The following is a 21,926-nucleotide window of genomic DNA, read 5'->3' as shown; positions in this document are numbered from 1 at the left end:
GCGGGACTTGATCCCAGGACTCCAGGATCACAACCCGAGACAAAGGCAGATGCTCAACCACTGAACCGCCCAGGTGTCCCTCCTTTCTGTTTTGTTTTGTTTTTTTTCCTGTATTTTATTAATGCCTTATGAATGAGCATTATTAAGCTGAATAGTAAAAATAAGTATTAAAGATGCCCCAAAGATGTCCATGTCCTGATCCCCAGAACCTGTGAACAGGTACCTCGAATGATAAAGGAGACTTTGCAGACACAGGGATTATCCTAGATGATCTGGCCCACTGTAATCACAAGGGGCCTTCTGAGAGGAAGGTGGGAGGGTCAGAGGAAGAAGGCAATGTGATGACAGAAGCAGGGGTTGTGGTCAGAGGGAGAGATTTGAAGAGGCTACAACCTCTGGCTTTGAAGACAACGGAAGGGACTATGAGTCAAGGAACGCAGGCAGCCTCTAGATACTGGAAGAGACAAAGAAACCGATTTTCCCCTAGAGCTTCCAGAAGAAACACAGAGCTGTTAACACCTTGATTTTAGGACTTCTGATCTCCAGAAATGTAGAATAATAGATCTGTGTTGTCTTAAGTTGTGGTCATTAGTTACAGCCGCAACAAGAAATGAATATAAATATATACCATTTTTGTAGAGGAAACAAACTTTATTTGGTTACAAAAAGCTTTAAAACTAATGTGTGGGTTAATATTTGTAGTTTAGTATGACTTCATCACGTAGATGTTGCAAAATACAAAAAGCAAGAGAGCTTAAGAGGTTTCTGATGAATGTGTCTCATCTCTTCATTCTCCCTGTCAACACAGAAATGCCTCACTACAGAGCAATAAACATTGGATTTGGGGTAATTTGCTCAATAATGAAATCTAGTACGCAAATGTCTGAGAAGCAGACAACAAGCAGTAGGAAAGAGAAGCTAAAAAAGGGATAAAGCTGATGAATCATAAATAAAACACCCCCTGAGTTGAGCAACTCCAGATTTATGCAAATTCAACATGGCACAAAATTTTCCAAAAGGCACATACTACAATTTTAAAGAAATAGAAAAGATAGTGCATGAGCAATGGAAATACAGCATAGTATTATCTCATCACTTGCTTTCAGCCTGTTTTCCTTTCATCCAAACTCTTTATCTCTTTCCTGACTCCTGATTTGACTTCAGGTTGACACAACCCTGCTCCTGCTGCTTTGGTCTTGGTGTTTTAATCACCCGACTAACTGTCTGGCTCCTGGCCCTCAGCAATCCCTCCAACGTCCTGTCTCCCCAACACTCTAGATTTGCTCTACCATTGGGTACAATTTCTCCATTGGGTACAATTTCTGGTCTTAACTAGCTCACCTCTGAAGACCTAGCCTCCAATCCTCTGATGTGATGAAGGTGAGGAGGTGAATAACCTTAGGCCAGTGGGCAAAAATACCTTTGAAATAAAGGTAAGGGCACCTGGATGGCTCAGTTAAGCACCTGACTTCGGCTCATGATCTTGGGATCCTGGGATCGAGTGTTGCGTCAGGCTCCCTGCTCAGTGGGGAGCCTGCTTCTCCCTCTCCCTCTGCTGCTCCTCCTGCCTGTGCTCGCTTGCTCTCTTTCTGTCAAATAAATAAATAAATAATCTTTAAAAAAAAGAAAGAAGGAAAAGTAGAAGAGGACGAGGGAAGGAGAGAGGGAAGGAGGAAGTAGGATAAGGGGGAGGAGAAGGGGAAGTGAGACAAAGGAGAGAAAAAAGGAAAAAGAAGGGACAGAACTGTACAATCTAAGACAGTCACCAGTCACTTTAGGGGGAAAATATTCAGAAAGCTTGAAAACCATTCCACTATACATGAAGTGTTTTGACAAATACTAATTTTAGGTAAATGGCTCATTAGCTGTCTTGGCGAACTGGTTTTGGTGAGTTGGCCTATTTTCCAAGCATGCCCTAGCACCACACACATAGGTATAGCACACAGAAGTTTCAGCATATCCTGAAAGAAGAGAAAAGTGCCTCCGACCATCATAGTGTGGAGACAGTCTGCTCAGGTCCCTTACTTATCTGGTTTTGTCTGCACTCATCAGACAGCCTTCTCATTATAATTTGGCTTCCCATGTAGGCTTTCCAACTGAGAGAGAACAGGCTGACCTGTAAGTGTGAGTACCCTGGTCCCACTGGTAGTTACTCTGCATGGAAATGAATAAATCAGCATTATCCTGGGAATTTGACGGACATATCTGTTCTTCAGAGTCTAAAAAATTTTACTGCACTGAAAAAAAGTTTTATATTCATGTCTTAGTTAAAGCCTTTTAGGTTGCAATTCAATGAAACCCACTTTACCTAGCACCAGCACAATGTGAGGATTTATTATGAGATGGTAGTGGTGTGGTACGCCTGGGTGACTCGGTGGTTGAATGTCTGCCTTTGGCTCAGGTCATGATCCTGGGGTCCTGGGATCCAGTTTCACATCAGGCTCCCCGCAGGGAGCCTGCTTCTCCCTCTGCTCATGTCTCTGCCTCTCTGTATCTCATGAATAAATAAGTAAAATCTTAAAAAAAAGATGGTAGTGGTGTGTCACAGAACTCAAGGGCAGAAAGGACAATTAGGACCAGGACCAGAAAGCAATCAGGACTAATGCTCCTGCCCTCACCCTGGGTCTACATCTCACACTCCTGCTGCTGTTCCCTTTCTCACACTCTGCAGCTGCATGGACTCTCATTTCTATTTCCCTCTTCACACCTGCTTCATTTCCCTCTGTCTTTGCTTCTCAGACATGCAGCTGAAGAAAGCTACTTCTCACCTGCCTCAGTGCCAGCAGCCAAGACAGACAAACAGCTGTGAATCCCGAGTCTAAATTCCCACAAGAAGAATCTGATTGGCCCAGTTTGGGTCGGTATCCACCCTGACCAAATTTTCTATGTTTGGGGCTTGGGGAGCACTGGGAGCAGGAGGATAGGCCCAGCTCCATGAAATTGAAAACCATTTTCCGAAGGAGAAGGAAGATTATGGAGGAGGCAAGCATGTCCCCAAATTACCACAGGTCTACATACCTGAGATTCAGAAGTGTTTCAGAATTTGGGGTTTTTATATTCTAGAATATGGTTGTGTACTTCACATACTACATCCCCAGAGGAGTCAAAAAGCAGCTTCCTGTAATCAAATACATCAATATTTTTATGGTGAAAACATGAATATTCATACAAAATAAGAAATGGGGATTATAGATAGCCTCACATGAGTTCAAACCAGATCTTGCCTTTAAAGGAACTATGAAAATGCTGTTGTTTTTCAGAGCTTCGGATTTCAAAATAGCAGATGATAGATTTAGATTGCACTACTCTAGGCTGACAAAGTTGAGACCAGACTGTGACAGTATCGAGGCTCTTCCTACAAACATTCCCTAGGTCTTTGGACCAGTGGCATCAATGTTACCTGGGAGATTGTCTGAAATGCTGTTTCTTAGGCCCCAGCTCAGACATATTGAATCAAAATTTGCATTTTAAAGAGATGTCTTAATCTGTTCAGGCTGCTATCACAAAATATCATAGACTGGGCAACTTAAACAACAGAAATTTGGGATCCCTGGGTGGCGCAGCGGTTTGATGCCTGCCTTTGGCCCAGGGTGCGATCCTGGAGACCGGGGATCAAATCCCGCATCGGGCTCCCGGTGCATGGAGCCTGCTTCTCCCTCTGCCTGTGTCTCTGCCTCTCTCTCTCTCTCTCTCTCTGTGTGACTATCATAAAACAACAACAACAACAACAACAGAAATTTATTTCTCACAGTCCTAGAGGCTGGGAAGTCTAAGATGAAGGTGTCTGCAAATCAGGTGTCTGGTAAGGGCCAGCTTCCTGCCTCATAGTCTTTTCAGTGTCTAGCTGCCAAAAAAAAGGTTAAGGAGCTCTGCAGAGAATCTCTAGAGTAAAGTCATTAATCCCATTCATGAGGGTTCCACCCTCATGACCTAAGCATCTTCCAAAGGCCCCATTTCCTAATGCCATCACATTGTGGCTTAGAATTTCAACATGTGGATTTTGGGGGGCCATCAACATTGAGTAGCACCCAAGTACTTTGTATGCATATTAAAGTTTGAGAAAGCATTGCTCTACGTGGCAGTCAGCCTCCCTAAATCTCCAGTCTGATCTCCAACACACATTTGAGATTTTTTTGTTTTTGTTTTGTTTTGTTTTTAAAGATTTATTCATTTGAGAGAAAGCACAAGCACAAGCAGGGTGGAGAAGCAGAGGGAGAAGGAGAGGGAGAGGGAGAAGCAGACTCCCCACTGAGCCAGGAGACTGACTTGGGGCTTGATCCCAGGACCAGGAGATCATGACCTGAGTCAAAGGCAGTTACTTAACCATCTGAGCCACCCTGGCGCTGCAGCAATACACATTTGTATAATCATCCCTTCTTATGTGTTTTTCTGACAATAGCTCCATAGAAAAATGTGTATCCGTTTTCACAGTTAATAAACCATAATTTTTACAATAACAAAGAGCTCCAAATCTGTGCCATGCCACTCACCACTCTGCTCAACAGATGCACAGGCTCTCACTGCCACCCAGCAACACTCAATGAATACTTCTTCCTACGCTAGTATTTAAGCTTGTGCACCTGGGTAGAGGCTTATTTTTATGAAACGATATTAGAGAATATTTGTTTAATCCTTCATGAAAATGGATCCAATACAATATAAAGCAGCTAGAGTTATCTTTAAGAAATTATTTAATAAAGAGTCCAAGCAAGTAAAACACAGAGCAGTAACCAAAGTATTAGTTCTTTTTTCCTCTTACATAAAGAATAGAATTTTCTAGAAGGACACACAATACAGATCCATACCCAAAATGTTTTTGCAATATCACAACAGCCTTTTGACTTTTTACCTTTACCCTGAACCCTGTTGTTTTGGAATTTATAAGGACAGTAAGAAAGGAGTAAATAAAGTTTTTGCGAACAATAAGATTTATTCATTGAATTTACTTTCGGGTTATTTGGGAGTAGAAGAAACCTCCATATTCCAAAGAAAATGACAAAATTATGAGCACAGAAGTGACTCTCAGACTATAACTGCTTCCTGCCTGCCAAAAGCACCAAAAGGAAAATCATTAAAAGAACCAACCTGTGATATTGGGAGCTTTTAGGAAAACTCAATCAGAGTGGAAAAAACCCTGAGAACCTGTTAAGAGTAAGTGACCCTTCAGCAAACTACTGTCAATAAGGGGTAACCGACCCAACAGCAACAAGCAGAAAGATTTCATTGGATGCTTGTCCACCCCGAGTCTCCCACAGTACTGTGTGTTTTTGCCCTACCATGTGTCTGCCACAGCTTCCGTTTGTTTTTCAAAGGAGGCTGTGACCCCATAAAGGGTAAGCATTAATCTTCTTGTAACTATTTGAACTATTTATATTTCCCACACCTTTTTTGGTGCTTATACCACATCCTCTGCTGAGATCTCTCTCTCTCTCTCTCCTTTTATAAGAAGAGAAGTCTTTTATAAAACTTCTTTTATAAGTTCACTCTACTAAATGTCTACCATGTGCTAGATGCTGGGAAAACCACACTGAACAAGCTGAGAGGGTTCTCACCATTTGGCACTTGGCTTTTGCTCACCCTTCAAGGCTTAGCTCAGGCCTCAGATCCCAGGAAGGCTAAGATATGCCTTTCATTTCTGGCCTTTTGATACCTACTACTTATCTTTGCAATTTTATAGAGAAAGTATCTGTTTATGTGTCTTCTTCCCACTATAAGCAACATGTGGGCTCAAGCTAACTTTGTACTCCCTGGTATACAGCTCCTGGTACACAATATGGATTTCAATAAACATTTGCTGACAAAGAAAGAAAGAAGAAAGAAAGAAGAAGGAAAGAAGAAAGAAAGAAAAGAAAGAAAGAAAGAAAGAAAGAAAGAAAGAAAGAAAGAAGGAAGGAAGGAAGGAAGGAGATAAGGAAGTCCTTCATCAGTAAAGACGAAGCAAGAAATAACGAACTAATCATAACGAAAAGAAAGAAAGAAAGAGAAAGAAGAAAGAAAGAAAGAAAGAAAGAGGGATCCCTGGGTGGCGCAGCGGTTTGGCGCCTGCCTTTGGCCCAGGGCGCGATCCTGGAGACCCAGATTCGAATCCCACGTCGGGCTCCCGGTGCATGGAGCGTGCTTCTCCCTCTGCCTGTGTCTCTGCCTCTCTCTCTCTCTGTGACTATCATAAATAAATAAATAAATAAATAAATAAATAAATAAATAAATGAAAGAATTCAAGATTGATTTTTTTTCCATACAAAACAGAAACAAATGGTCCATCCCCTACGGATTTCCTGAGACTACTGAAAAAGTCGCCACAGGATAGACACTATTATGAGAGTCTGTTCAGAATCAAGATGAATTTCATAGTTAGATAATTTATCTTCCTACTAATCTCTAAGATCTGAATCAACAGAAAAATATGCTAAGGATGATAGCACTGCTAATAAATGTGAGTGGCTGCAAAATAAGCCTTATCCTTAAGACCTGATTTTGAAAAAGGACCCAAATCGTATATTTTCACATGATACAGAGATCCAGGAATGGAGTCTGGGATGTGTGTTCCTCTGGCTCTGTGAAGCAAGACCTTTGGGGTCATGATTTCTGCTTCCTTTGACTTTTCACCTGCTGCAAAAGCATCGCCTTACACAGCAGGTGGCAATGTTCTTTGAAGGCATGATGCAGTAAGCCTTCAAACATAATCTCCAAATCTCCAGTCTCCAAAGAGACTCCAAAATGGGTTGATGAGGTGAGGGCGCCCCTACGGCTTCCAGCGGGGTCGGCTGAGCGCTGCCCGCTCGCCAAATGAAGCACCCGAAATTCCAGACAAAGTGGGAAATTGGCTGGGGGCGTCTACCGTTTTGCCACCGACAGGAACGACTTCCGGAGGAATTTGGGACTTTTTGCTGCGGGAGTTTGGCTGACTAGGAATTTGAGTGACATAGACCTAATGGCACCTCGACCGGGGGTGTAGCCAAATAGACACATGGAACCCCCTGTGCTGTACTTGAACCTTCCAAAACTAGAGCCTCCAATTTATGACCGTCACAAGACTTAGCCCTCTTGGAAGTTGAAGCTTCAATCAGACCACCTTCCCTTCCCAATTGCTTCGTCTCCTTGAGCCCACTCAGAACTCCATTCTCTGGTCAGCAGTCAGGTTTCAGCCAAAGTGTTGTCCTCTGTTCTGTAAAGTTCTGTACATAGTTCCTAAGTTTCTGCAGGGGGTGATCTTTGCTCTTGTCCTGAGGAATAACCTAATGATATTTTAAGAAATATTTGGAATAAAGACGTATACAAAGAAAAAAAAATGGGTTGATGAAATATTTCAGGAGTAATAGCTAGGAAAAAAAATACAGTAATTTTCCAAAGTTAAGATTCTGACAGAAAAAGGGAGAGAAATGGCTGGAATTCAGGGGGCAAACCCTTAAAGGGAATAGGGTATGATGTTTGTCCATTAAAAAAAAAAAAATTGGGATCCCTGGGTGGCTCAGCGGTTTGGCACCTGCCTTCGGCCCAGGGCCTGATCCTGGAGACCCAGGATCGAGTCCCACATCGGGCTCCCTGCATGGAGCCTGCTTCTCCCTCTGCCTGTGTCTCTGCATCTCTCTCTCTCTCACTGTGTCTCTCATGAATAAATAAATAAAATCTTTTTAAAAAATTAAAGAAAATTGACCACCCTACCAAAATTGATCACCAAATATAATGAGGCCTTTAAAATTATTTCCCAGTTTACAGAAAGTGTCAGGGCTCTGTTAAAAGAAATTAAATGAGGGACATCTGGGTAGTACAGTCAGTTAAGTGTCTGACTCTTGGTGTCAGCTCAGGTTGTGATCGTGGGGTGGTGTGATTGAGCCCTGCATTGGGCCCCATGCTGAGTGCAGAGTCTGCTGAAGTTTCTCTTTCCCTCCACTCCTCCCCACCTCACATATGCTCTCTCTCTCTCTCTCAAATAAATAAATAAATCTTTATAAAAAAAGAAATTAAGTGATACCACCTGGAAGGAATCAGATAAATCAGAAGGTGAACTATACCTCATGACAACTAGCCTGGCCCCCAAGTGCCAATGTGATTTTTCAAATATGAGGGGAGAAGGATTGCTTTAGAATAAGAGAGATTAAAATCCATAACAACTAAATGCATGAACTCCGACTGAGTCCTGCTTCTAAAGCATTAATTAAAAAGTTCATATTGGGGACAATGGGGAAAATTGATTATTCATATTAAATGATATTAGCAAATTATTATTAACAATAATTAGATGGTGATGACTGGGTGGCTCAGCAGTGGAGCTCCTGCCTTAGGCTCAGGCATGATTCTGGAGTGCTGGGGTCGAGTCCCACATCCAGCTCCTGCATGGAGCCTGCTTCTCCCTCTGCCTGTGTCTCTGCCTCTCTCTCTGGCTCTCATGAATAAATACAATCTTTAAAAAAAAAACAATAATTAGATGTTATAATGGTATTATTAGGTAGAAGAATATCCTTATTCTTAGAAGATGCAAAATAGTGAAGTATTTAGGAGGGAAAAGTCTACAATTTACTTTGAAGTGTTTCACATATAAGATTTTCTGTTAAAGTAAATATGACAAAATGTTGCAATTGCTTTAATTCAAGATCAAGTGCATGCAAGTGTCATGGTTCTGTTCTTTCAATTTTTGTTTGCTTGAAGAATTCCACAATAAGCAGCTAAAAGAGAAGAGATCTTGATCTCTCTTTCAAGAGATCTTTTCTCTTGAAAAGAGAAGAGATGAAGATCACAGATCCATTTAACATTGGATTTACCATGGGTGGGAGTTCAGGCACCTGAGAAGGGAAGTCAGTAAAGACTCCAGGACTTAAAGGGACCACAAGAAGATGAGAGTCAGCATCAAGAGACTGTCCCACCTGAGCCCAAGTGAGCACTGTCAGTGGGTAGGGCCAGGGTGCCACATGGGAGCTCAACCCAGAATTTGGCTAATGTTTGCCTTTGCTGATGAGCCCCTTCTGCTGCACTCATTATCAAGTGAAAGCATCCCACCAACAGTTGCCTCTGTGTAGCCATGCCTGGTCCAGCAGCAACAGTGCCCACCCATGTCTCAACATTTTTCTTCGCCCAAGAGATCTACCTAATGAGAAAAATCCTGTTTGCAATGGCTCAGGGTACTCAAAAGCCCTGCCAAAAGGAAGAAGGGGATCTTAGTAGGTCCTACCCTCCACTCCCTGTACTGGGGTAGGATTGAATGGAACCATTTCAAACAAGAGTGGTTAATAACCCCCCTGCCATGTGACACGTAGAAATACCCAAACATGATCCTGAAGGAAACTAACAGAGAATGGCTCAAATAAACAAACAAACCCAAAAACTTGTCACTTCCAAGCAGACACCCCGTCAGTTCCCAGCCGTCCTGGACAGTGATAAATGAAGCACCGGAAGAAGCAATTCACTGTTAGTTCAGCCACTCAGAAGTGGAGAGCAATTTAGCAAACTTCCACTCAGAAACATTATATTCCATAGACTCTGAACCTCTCTTGCCTCCTGTTTTCCTAATGTCTTGTTTTTTGAAAATATGACTAAATCCAAAGAACAGACTAGAATCATAATGATTTCATTTCTTCTCCAAGTCCCTGCATTTTATAAACAAGCCAAAAGCATGAGGTAGATAGTCCCAACATAATGGCAATTTGTAAGTTCTGCTTGAAATATTTTACGCTAAACAACATTAACAAGTTAGCAATCATCAGAATAAACCACATTATAATTGTGTTATTTACAAATCAAAACATAAGTAACCTGAAGGTTGCTGACCTGTACCAGCCAATAGGTACAATGAGTGTCACGGTCACATTAATGTCTGAATCTCAGCAGCCCGGCCCCCAGTACAGCTGGTGAAGAATTACAGTCTCTTAAAAAGTTTTGCTCCAGGACTCTCCAGGAGTCTATAAGGAGCTTGACATATGAACGTGAATCAGCTCAGGCCTTTCAGTGCTGCTGGCCTGTCTGTGCAAACCGAGCTGCTGATGTGCCCTCTGCCAGCCCTGAGATGTGGGATACTTGCCTGCCTCACATCATCTCAGTGACCAAAAAGCCCAACACTGTCACCACACCGACTCTGCTAAGCTGGATGGAGACCCTCTCTCTGACACCAGATTGCTGAGACACTGATGCTCATGATGGTGCTACTCCACTCCCCAGTCACTGCCACGGGGAAGAGGAGAATAGGCCCGATCATCCTGCTGTGACTTCTTTGACAGGTTTGCATTGGGTCCCAAAGCATTACAGAGTTTAATGGTTTTCTAATTTTTATACCTGGCCCTTCCTCCTGGGGTGCTAAGGGGTCTCCATGCTGCTCCCTCCGAACGCTGGTTGTGGCTCACCCTGCCACCCTAAATTTTCCCTTTCAGTGAATTTCCACCCCCACCCCAAGAGTCCAAAATGCCATCCTGAAAACTGGCTTCGGTCAGAACCCCAAAGCATCAACTACGAAACTGAATGCTTGACCCGCATTTGTGGGCATGGTTTAAGTCTCCTTCCTCAGGACATCTCTGGTTCCCAGGTAAGTCATCAGTCACAAATAAACAGTTGGAATGAAGAATGTTGCCCAACAACACATACCAAATGTTGCACACTCCCTCAGCTCCTGGCCAGCTGAGATTCAGATACAGATACACAATGTATTTCATTTCTTATTTACACAAGTGACTTTACAGCTATACACAGCACCTACAAGCTCTAACTGTGGAGCTACAATAGCACAAACACAAAAGCAGATATGTCCATTCAGATTTTCCTCCCTAATTTATCATAGTTTCTGGGAACAGAGTTAGCTTTTTTTTTTTTTTTTTTTAAATCTATTGTTTCAAAGTTTCTGGGAATTTTATCTCTGAAAGGAACCAGACATGGATGGTCCTTGAAGAGATGTTAAGTGAAGGAAGCCAAACACAAAAGGACAAATATTGTGTTAATCCACTTACATAAAGTACCTGGAGTCGTCAAATTCATAGGGGCAGAAAATAGAATGGTGGTTGTTAGGAGTTGGAGGAAGGCGAATGGGGAAATACTGCTTCTCAAGTAGAGTTTCAGCTTGGAAAGATGAAAGAAGTTCTGGAGGTGGATGGTGGTGGTGGCTTCACAACTTAATGCCACTAGACTATACTCCTAAAAATGGTTAAAATGTAAATTTTATGTTATGTCTATTTTATCATAATAAAAAATAAAGGAACTTATGGAGCAATCTTTTAAAAAATTAGTGTCTGGGGCAGCCCGGGTGGCTCAGCGGTTTAGCGCCGCCTTCAGCCCAAGGTGTGATCCTGGAGACCCGGGACTGGGCAAGCATGGAGCCTGCTTCTCCCTCTGCCTTGTGTCTCTGCCTCTCTCTCTCTCTCTCTCCCTCTCTCTCTCTCTGTGTGTGTTTCTTATGAATAAATAAATAAAATCTTTTTAAAAAAATTTTTAAAAATTAAAAAGTTAGTGTCTGACTCAGCTCAGGTCATGATCTTAGGGTCCTGGGATTGAGTCCTGCATTGGGCATCCTGCTTGGCAGGGAGCCTGCTTCTCCCTCTCCCTCTGCTGTTCCCTCTGCTTGTGCTCTATGGCTCTCTCTCTCTCTCTCTCTCAACTCTCTCTGTGTCAAATAAACAAATAAAATCTTAAAAAACAAAACCAAAAACAAAAAAACAGGCAACTGCAAAGGCATTGTGAATGGAGTTAAGGAATTGTTCCAGTTTCGGGTCCAGGGTGAAACGATTTGCCTGGGATGCTGAAGAATCACTACCCCTGGCAAGGCTAAGTTGAGTATGAAGAAGGCTAAAGAGAAGAAACACTGATTTTATTTATTTATTTTGGCATGGTGTATAGTAATGATGATCCCTCTCAGAAATGTAGCATTTTAGCTTTCAAAGCATTTCCACAAGTGATCTAACTTGCTGTCATAACAAGCCTGGGAAGTGAAAGGATGGGGTTCAGACTCCAGGTCTACAGAGGGGGAAGGCACCCTGCCCCATGGATGCTCTCAGCTTCCTCAGGGAAATGACACCCCATTTGCCAACGAGGAAACTGAAGCTCAGACAAGTGAACTGACTTGCCTCAAATCCACTACTGCCAAGCAGAGACTTGTCCCCGTCTCTTGACTTACTACCTAGCGTTCTTCCCACAAGCATGAATTAAAACACAATGAAACTGCAAAAGTAAAAAAAAAAAAAAAAAAAAAACATAATTTCTAACTAACTGTGTCAAAGAATGAAAGAATCCCTAGCCGACATTAAAACTCGAGAGAAAACAGGATATAATTTGGAGATATATTTTAAGCTTTATAAAATCCTCCCACCCCCGCCTCTGAGTAGGAAAGTGGGTAAAAACAGAATCTGGGGTGAGAAGTCATCTGATTCATCCATGATGCGGTGGAGAAGACTCTGTAAGCAAACACCCTGCATTTATTTCAAGTACTGTGTCTCATTTTGCCAGCCTTGGCAGCCAGCCCATTGCGTTTGCTTCAGGGGCAAACGCCCTTCTTTGGAGTCATGGTCAGAGTGCTATTTTGGGATGATAAAAGTGGCCCTAAAACATGAGGCCGTTAAGCCAGAATTTAAAAGGACAGACATGGGGCACCTGGGTGGCTCAGTGGCTGAGCATCTGCCTTCGGCTCAGGGCATGAGTCCCGCATCAGGCTCCCCTGCCTGTGTCTCTGCCTCTCCCTCTGTGTCTCTCATGAACAAATAAATAAAATCTTTTTAAAAAATAAAAATAAAAGGACAGATACACGCAAAGGACGGATGAAGCCATCTGGCTACCGTGGTATGCCAGGGGTTAAGCATCCAGATGTGTCCAGGGCCTAGCCTGGCACAGCGCAGCCTCACCCGCAGAACATCATCCCTGTGTCCTGGCCTGTTCCGGGAAGCGGCTCAAGTCGCCTGCAAGAGAAAGCACGTGGTCTCGGAGGTGAACCAGGGACAGCCTCCGAGGTGCCAAGGGTTTATCTGAGCAGCCAAGTGTACGCTGACAGACAGGTCTGTGTGTGCTGGAGGAGCTAGTTGCACAGCTCAGATGAACGACTCATTGCGGAATTCACCCACAAGGGGAAGTGAGTTAATGACTGGGGCGGTTCACCTTCTGCCTAGAAGCGTCATCGAGTCAACTTGTAAAGCCTGGCTCCCCAGATATGTTTGCTCACCCAAATGTGGTTCTGTGCGGCTACAAGACATTTCCAAGAGGGAACGCTCACAGAGGAGAAAGTTCTTAGGCTTTCTCTGTGCCAGGGTCAGGGCCAGTGGCCTGAGCCTGACAGCTGGCCCAGGCGTGGTCAGATCTGCTGACGAGAAAGCCCAAAGCTGCCACCAGCATCTGCCCCGCATCTGGGGCTTGTGACTCATCAGCCGCCCTCTCCCACAGCCTTGCGTTCTCAGGCAGGCCTCAGCGTGCAGGCCTCAGCGTGCAGGCCCCACCGAACCGAGGCCCCAGTGCCCAGACTCGTTCCTCCACCCAGGGCCTATCAGGATTTGTCCTTATCTCCAATGCTTGCCTCCCGCTGCCCCGAAGACTCGGCCTGGTCCGCCAGCTCAGGTGCAGGGCAAACTGCCCAGGCCACCCCAGAGCCAGCCCGGGCTGTTGTAAGAGGCTCCCGGGCTGAGTCCTGGCCCTTTAAATTCAGCAGACCCATACCCCCCACCCCCCACCCCCCCATGGCCAGCTGGCCCACCAGAGTGAGCCACAAAGCAGCACCTGTTCTAGGCCAATCCTGTTTACCCTGGACCTACTATTTTTGCTCTCACCTCCCCGTTCTCAGATTCCTGGCTCCATATCTCAGCTGCCATAGCTGCTTCTGGCCCCTTCACGTTGGTGACCCTTTGGACTTCCCCTTTTAGATCACAGCCTCTCGCATGTTTCTGACTCAACTTGCTCTGCAGGGCTGGCTTCCCTCCCCATCTCAGGTGAGGACCCCATGAATCAGCCCCCCAGCCCTTGGGTATGCCTTCAGCCCAGATCATTCCCAGGACAGGCAGAGGGTGAGGATCTGTTCCTATGGTCCCTGCCTGCTTCGGACCCTCAGCCTTACTTTGCCCCCCAATTCCAGCAGCTGGGGGTTCCCTTCTCAAGCCCTTGGCTGCTGAGGGGGCTTCATCAGGAAACCTGGACCCTGCCTATTTCCTAAAATCCCTCCCTCACAGGGAAAAGCTCTGCCCTGGGCTCAGCTCCTGATTTCATGCTGGCCTTGCCTGGACCTCACCCACCCACCCCACCCTACCACCACCCCCACTGTCTCACAGTGATGGAGCGAGGCTCTCAGGCCTCTCAGGGAGCAGAGATCTTAGAGAAGAGGGCAACCCTACCTCATGCAGAGCCCGGAGAGAGCACAGAGGCTGGGGAGTCTCGCATCTGTCTGCAAACGTTTCTGTCTAAGGTTTAAGGTTACTTCAGAAGGGAAACGTAATGAAGCCTCAGAAGGCCAGGCACTTGCCATCTCGGGCCCTTGTTTCCTACTCTCAAAATTGTGTGTATGGGCTGGGGGAGGGCATGTTGTTCCTGATATCTCAAATAATCATCCAGTTCCAAGTCCTTGAAAGTTAAGAGTGGCCCCATATAGCTCAGACCATTTCCTTCATCTGTCAGACTCCAGGTGTGACTTTAGCAACACGTCTGTCACGGACATTCTCTACCAATGAACATATGAGTCCAGGTTCTCCTACTCCCAACCTCTCATTCCCTCCACTCCAGAAGGTGCAGAAACAAGGGCCAGAGCCAGCCCATGTTCCTCCCTTTCTTCTCTCCAGACGCTCATCATCCCCTTCCCTACAGGCTTAGAGACCCGAAGATCAAATTCCCCTAAAAGCTCAGCTGGCCACTTGATTTTCTTTTCCATAAGCCAGCTGTCTTTTACCAACATGCACTGTGATGAAATGGTGAGGAGCAAGATGTTGGTCCCTGGCCCCCAGGGGGATTCCTGCTTTGCCATTGATGTGATGTGACCCTACACAAGCAAATTAACTTCTCTATGCCTGTTTCCCCACCTCTAAAATTGGGATACTAATAGTCCCTCCCTCACTGCATTGTCATGAGCATTATAGGAGCATATGCAATAAATGGTGACACTGTAAGCTCTTATTGATCACTCTATGTCAGGCCTTATTCTAAATACTTAATGTCCAATAACTCATTTTCCCTAAGCAAAGTAAAACAGGAACAGAAGGATCATTCCATAATTATGATGTACATTATTGCTAATTAAACATTAGTAGTAGTAATTAAATGTATTTTATTTAATATTAATTTAAAATATTGTTAATTAAACATTGTGCCCATCAGCAGGAGTTAAAATACATTGCCAACACTCATCACAATTCCTGTTACCCCAAAGAATCACACTGTTTTTATTTTTTAGTGCTCTCTCTACTGGCCTTGATAAGGTTTATATAAAATAAATACTCACACCTGGTCAAAAAATAAACTGAGTTTGGGGCACCTGGGTGGCTCAGTTGATTATGTGTCTGCCTTTGGCTCAGGTCATGATCTCAGGGTCCTGGGATGGAGCCCTGCATCTGTCAGGCTCCCTGCTTAGCAGGAAGTCTGCTTCTCCCTCTCCCTCTGCCCTCCCCACGCCTGCCCGTGCTCACTGTCTTTCAAATAGATAAATAAAATCTTCAAAATAAAGTAAAATGAAGTAAACTGAGTTTTTAAAACTTAGGGAATTTCTCCATTTGAATACAAACCCAGTGTGTAAAAATGAAAAAAAAAAAAAATGAAGCACCCGGAGAACAGAGATTCCATGGGGGGCGTGATAGGGACATAAGCCTGTGTCATAGTGTGTCAGGGTATTAACACAATTCTGTGGGTCTCTTTCGATTTACCAGGTTTATAATTTAATAAATTATATTAAATAAAATATTAATGTTGCTGTATATACTTTGAAGTTATTTCAATGACTGCAGAATAACCCATTTAGTTAATTACTATAATTGAGCTGACCTCATTATCACATATTGGCAGGGGTTTTTTACTATTATAAATAATCCTGTAGTACACGTCTTGGCACAAACGACTCTTTTCTTCCTTTTAGATTATTTCCTAAGCTAATTCTCAGAAATGGGGTTATGGGGTCAAAGAGGCTACTTAAAACTCTAACTGCCTCCATCATCTCATGCATCCCCGCTCAGTTAGCAGAGAATTCCATTTGAGGGAGGAAACACTCCTGGGGAAAGCAGGAAGGAGATAGGAATTAGCATTTGCTGTTGAATACCAGGCATCATGCTGGCTTCAAACTGAATGATGTGCCACCATCCTGACCTGCCCACCCTTAGCATCACTGATGTTGTGGCCGTTTATGAAGACATTTGCCAAGCAGTACATTAGAAGTTTTGTTCGTTCGATTTCATTTAATCCTTATAACCATGCTCTGAGGAAGGTATTATCTCCATTTTACAGAAGAGCAAACAGGAACTCAGGGAGATTAAGCCAAGGTTGCACAGCTAACAAATGGAAGAATCTGGGCCCAAGTTGATGCTTTGTCTGCTCTTCCACGTTGTGCTCCAGCCTTCCTCCACACACACACCCTCCCAGCCCTGTATTTACAGATGGGATTTTTCATTATCTGCTCTGTGTGGATGGAGAGGATGCTGGAGAAGGGGACAGGGAAAGGTCAAGCTGCAAGACCGCTCTGAAGATGGATCCTCCTGGCCCTCTGCCCACAAACTATTTCCCTTTTCTTTCTTGCTGGTGAAAAGCATAGTATTAAAGGACATGCACATTATTCCAAAGAGAGGGCTGCCTGTAAATAAAGGACACCACACCTATCAAAGATGCTGACTTATCAAATATCTTTTGAGGCTAAGTATCTCTCAGAACAGGTGTTTCTGAACCTGAGCACCGGACTGAGCCTATCCTTGTGTTAAAATAGTTCTCCCATGGGACTATTTGACTTGGCCCACCGTTTATAAACTTTGCACACATTTCAATATCTCAATTAAATCATCTAACCCCAGGGGCACTTAGCTGGCTCAGTCGGTAGAGCATGCAACTCTTGATCTCAGGGTTGTAAGTTTGAGCCCCATGTTGGGTACAGATATTGCTTAAAAATGAAATCTTTTAAAAAATAAAAATAAATAATCTAACCCCAGTCTATATTCATTAGAGACTTTTTCTCTACCAAAGGAGACTTGCATTATTTTTCCCTCATATTTTGAAATAGTGTCTTTCCCATACTGAATACTGTCACAAACACATTGGATTCATAAAATTCCAGATGTTGTTCCATGATGCATCTAATCAGGAATACCCTGGCTATCTCAGGACCATGCAGGCATAAGCTACAGTCAGAGAGGGTTATGGAAAGACAGGGGCTGCCACCTGCACAATGAGAACAGATTTAATGAAAATAGTTTAGAAACTGCTGCTGAGTGTGGCAGGAGATCATCTCCATGGTTCCAGGAGATGATTTTTACAGTATACTGAACTGCACAGACCATGTATTCATCAGGCCTCTTTCAGATGCAAGTGTGGAAATCTGACTGGCTGAAGCAGAGGGGAAATTTATTGGTCCCTAGCTGAAAATTCTAAGGGTAGTTGTCAAGTGTAACTGGATCCAAGTGTGTCATCACTTAAATTTTTAAAAAGAAATGCATCACTTAAATGGTGTCATCAGGACTGCATCCCCATCTCTTTACTCTGTTTTCCTCTCTCCGGAGTGATGACAAGAGGACCACCAGCACAGCAGCTCCAAGCTTCTTTTCCACAGAAATCCCAGTGGAAGGAGAGTACCTATTTCCTAATTTTTCCATCAAAAGTCCCAGGACTGACTGTCAATTGGCCTGAATTGACTCATGTGCTGAACATTTCAGCTTGACCTTCACATCCACTCTCCACCTTCTCTTTTCTCTAAACTGAGAGGCTGGCCTGTGTGGATGTATCAGTACTTTTTTTTTCCCTATGATTTCCTTTGGGTATTGTCATAGGAAGGCCAGCAAGAGACTGGAGAAAGAGAACAGAATAAGATGAAGATGTTCATTCCTCTCAGTTCCCTCAGCAAGAGTCTACACGGATTAGCTATGTCTCATGGTCAATAATACAGATCCTGCCTCAGCTCTCTCTACTCATCCTTGTCTCTCTGAGTTCAAGTAATGGTTCTTCAAGCTCACCTCTACAACCTATGTGTGTTACAAACACCCCACTACGAGTAACCCCAAGAACTGCACTTTCACTTAGGGTTTTCTTATACACTGCCCACACCTCTGGGGGAAGGTTATTTGATAACCCAATTTGAGAGTTTCATCTGTTTCCAGGATCCTGACTAATAACAGCTAACATGCCCATATCAGATCCATGTTTCTCATTGACAAGCCTGAGTCACATGCCTACCCATGAAACAGGTCTGAAATCAGCTCCAATCACTGGAGAGGAGGAGGGGTAGTCCCCCATAGGGACAGGCAAGAACAACCTATGATCACTGTGTTTAGCAAAGTAGATAAAAAAGAATTCTACTCATTAGCAAGTAGCAGGAATACTCAAGTTTCTTCAGAAGCAGTACCCACATATAAGTAAGGATGAGTTTCAGAGAATAAATGTATGCTGAAACAGCAATGAGCATGCCTTTCATCCATGTACATGCAAAGCAATGCCTCCAAAATAACTGGCCACTCATTTTCTGAGCTCTGGGCTGTTGACAACTCTCTTCTGAAACAAATTGAAATTTCTATCATTGATTCACGTTGAAATGTCATGAAACAGCTTAGGCCTTGGCTGGCTAAGCAATAAAGCAGGTCTTCTTGGCAGCTTAAATGAGCTGCCCCTGACAGCAGAACAGGGGACAAGGCATTAAACATTGCCAAGAATGGGCAATTTGGAAGCTGCCTAGTGACAGAAGTGACAAGGCCAAAATCATAACCACTTTGAAAAAAAATGACATCAGTTGAAGGATAAATATAAAACAGGATAAATGCAACCTCATCACAGAGCTATAAGTGCTTAGATGAACATTTAGCCTGATAACCCATGAAACCCCTATATGTTAGCAGGGAATTCTTTTCATATTGGTAACCCCCATTATAATGATTGGCTCTGCCATGGATGAGTCGCCTTGCAGGTAAAACCATGGACCACTACTCCGGGAAATTTCAGTCCTGTACCATAACCCAACAAACTAGTAGTATAGATGTTAGTTACCTCATCCCCCAGCTCCATGTTTTGATGGAGACCCCACTGTGCCTTTTTAATGGACAGGTTGACATTTAATGACATGTGAAGGATATTTGGCTTTCCTGGTCAGTTTTCTCAATAAAGCCCCAGATGCTGCTCTGGTTGGAGTTCAGGAAGATGCATTTGTCCAGAAGACACACCACCTGAACCAGTTGTGTGCCTCTCCTAGTCCCACTAATAAGTCCTTTGTGATACAATCCCATAGCAGGTCTCTTCACCCATAAGGACACCTGCATATCAGCTCTCTGGGGGAGAAGGGATCTAATGAATTGATTTGCTTCAGTGCCTCTGGAGTCCAGGAATGAAGAGTTTGGGGCCCAGAAAGAGAAGGAATCCAAGGCTCTAGCCAGTGGAATCCCTTAGCTACACTCAGGGCCTGGGGGTATAACCGAAAGATCATGGCATTAGAGGCAAACAGACCAGGTTTGAGTCCTAGTATGTAACCTTGAGCAAGACACACCTTTATGAGTTTTTCCTTCTCATCTAGTAGTATCGTTTCCCAGACACTAATGATGATAATCATTAAAAACAAACAAAAAAGTTGAGTTCTTTGAGCCAAGGCAGATCTGATTGGTATTTCCAAGGACATTACTGCTTTGAAGAATCTATTGAAACAAAAGTTATCAATAAACTTAGAGGACAGGCGCTTTCCCGCTCGCGTCGCAGCCTCCGGTGCCACCACTGCCTCCGCCATGCCCAACGTCGTGCTCTTCAGCGGTAGCTCGCACCAGGACCTGTCCCAGCGCGTGGCCGACCAGCTGGGCCTGGAACTGGGCAAGGTGGTCACTAAGAAGTTCAGCAACCAGGAGACCAGCGTCGAGATCAGTGAAAGCGTGAGGGGCGAAGATGTCTACATCATCCAGAGTGGCTGTGGAGAAATCAATGACAACCTGATGGAGCTCCTTGTCATGATCAACGCCTGCAAGATCGCGTCATCATCCAGGGTGACTGCCATAATCCTGTGTTTTCCATACGCCCGACAGGATAAGAAGGACAAGAGCCGAGCTCCGATTTCTGCGAAACTTGTGGCCAATATGCTCTGGGTCGCTGGGGCCGATCACATCATCACCATGGACCTGCATGCTTCTCAGATCCAGGGCTTCTTTGACACCCCGGTGGAAAACCTGTACGCGGAGCCCGCCGTCCTGCAGTGGATCCGAGAGAACGTTGCTGAGTGGAGGAACTGTATCATTGTCTCGCCCGACGCCGGGGGAGCCAAGAGGGTCACGTCGATTGCAGACAGGTTGGATGTGGAATTCGCCTTGATTCACAAAGAGAGGGAGAAAGCAAATGAAGTGGACCGGATGGTTCTGGTGGGCGACGTGAAGGACCGCGTGGCTATCCTCGTGGACGACATGGCTGACACCTGTGGCACCATCTGCCACGCCGCGGACAAGCTGCTCTCCGCCGGAGCCACCAAGGATCTTCTCTGGGCCAGCTATTTCCAGAATAAACAACGCCGCCTTTGAGGCTGTTGTCGTCACAAACACCATTCCGCAAGAGGACAAAATGAAACACTGTCCCAAGATTCAGGTCATTGATATCTCGATGATCTTGGCAGAGGCGAGCCGAAGAACGCACAACGGTGAATCCGTGTCCTACCTGTTCAGCCACGACCCGCTATAGGCCCCGTCGTGAGGTGTGGAGCGGGCCCGCTCGGGCCGCTGCCTTGTGTGCGTCTGCCTGACTTTAGTTTTAGGACTCAGCGATTCTAGGATAATGCAAAAGCATCCGATCTTTGTACCCTGCAAGATCCATTGTTTCCCCCCTCTCATGCTCAAGACCATTTATTTCTGGTTTGGGAGGGGGAGGGGAGGGAGGAGGTTATCTGATCTTTTTACGTGAACTGTCCTTAAGGTCATCCTGGCTCATTCTGACAGGTGACCTTTCTTTTGTTTTACCAGTACTCTGAGGCCACAACTTTCAAGTATGTAATTCCACTGGGGAAGGTCATAGTCTGTCTATTTCAAGGTCGCCAAAGGTGACTTCAGATTAAAGCCTTCTGTGTAAATACTGATAATGCCTATGGACATTTGGGTCAAACCCTGTATACAGAATTAGCCTTTTCCTTCCGAGTGCACCTTAGAAAATTTATAATAGCCTGAATTCGGTTGGGTTTTTTTTCTTTTTAGTAACCAGGTTTCAAATAAACCTTTGTTATCGTGCTCAATTTGACCAAATTTTACGTAGCTTCAGAGGGCTGCTGACACATTTACTTTCTGATAAACATTAGACATTATCACGAGCAATTCAGTATTTCTTTGGTTGTTGTTTCCACTGCTGAGAAACGCATTATAACTGCCACTTACCTGAAATGTCGCGTTCTGAAAATCCAAAATTATGTTCAGCAATGGATCTGATTGAGAAAGTGTCAAGATAGACCCTACAGGCTCGCTGGTGCCACTCACGCTGCGCTCTGGCCATCCATCCGAGGCGGACAGCTCTGCAAGCGGCAACTCCGTCCTACCATCTTGTTTTATGGCCTCTTTTTAGCTCTAGCTTTTACTTTGCCTTCTTTCCAATAATCTCACATTGTGGGTCTCCACCAAAACCAAGACTCCCCTAAGTTCCCTCAGGCTTACTAGTGTCTGTTCGTTATTTGTTTCGGACATCATAAAAAGGCGAATTTTTGTGAGTACCACCAAATGCATATTTAAACATCACCTCCTTCATTTTGATTTAATAGTCTTTTGCCTTTTGTAATCAGAAGTAGCAGGTCTCCTAGACAACTGATTGTTTTAACTAAAACTCTTACATGAAAAATGTGGGTAAGAAAGGCCTACAAAGAAAGT

The 21,926-nt window shown here is 44.3% G+C and overlaps 1 protein-coding gene across 1 annotated transcript; it reads left to right on the top strand.

Moving 5' to 3' along the window:
- The first annotated feature begins 19,806 nt into the window (after nt 1-19,806).
- LOC611563 (ribose-phosphate pyrophosphokinase 2-like) lies at nt 19,807-20,821 on the top strand. The gene is given in 2 exon segments (XM_038569043.1): nt 19,807-20,554; nt 20,556-20,821. Coding segments are annotated over 2 exon segments (933 nt in total). The 5' UTR covers nt 19,807-19,826; the 3' UTR covers nt 20,761-20,821.
- The last annotated feature ends 1,105 nt before the right edge of the window (nt 20,822-21,926 follow it).

The sequence above is a fragment of the Canis lupus genome, chromosome 21 (assembly GCF_011100685.1).
Source record: "Canis lupus familiaris isolate Mischka breed German Shepherd chromosome 21, alternate assembly UU_Cfam_GSD_1.0, whole genome shotgun sequence".
Classification (NCBI taxonomy): domain Eukaryota; kingdom Metazoa; phylum Chordata; class Mammalia; order Carnivora; family Canidae; genus Canis; species Canis lupus.
Note: the sequence above shows the minus strand (reverse complement) of the source record. Positions and strands in the feature narration are given on the sequence as shown.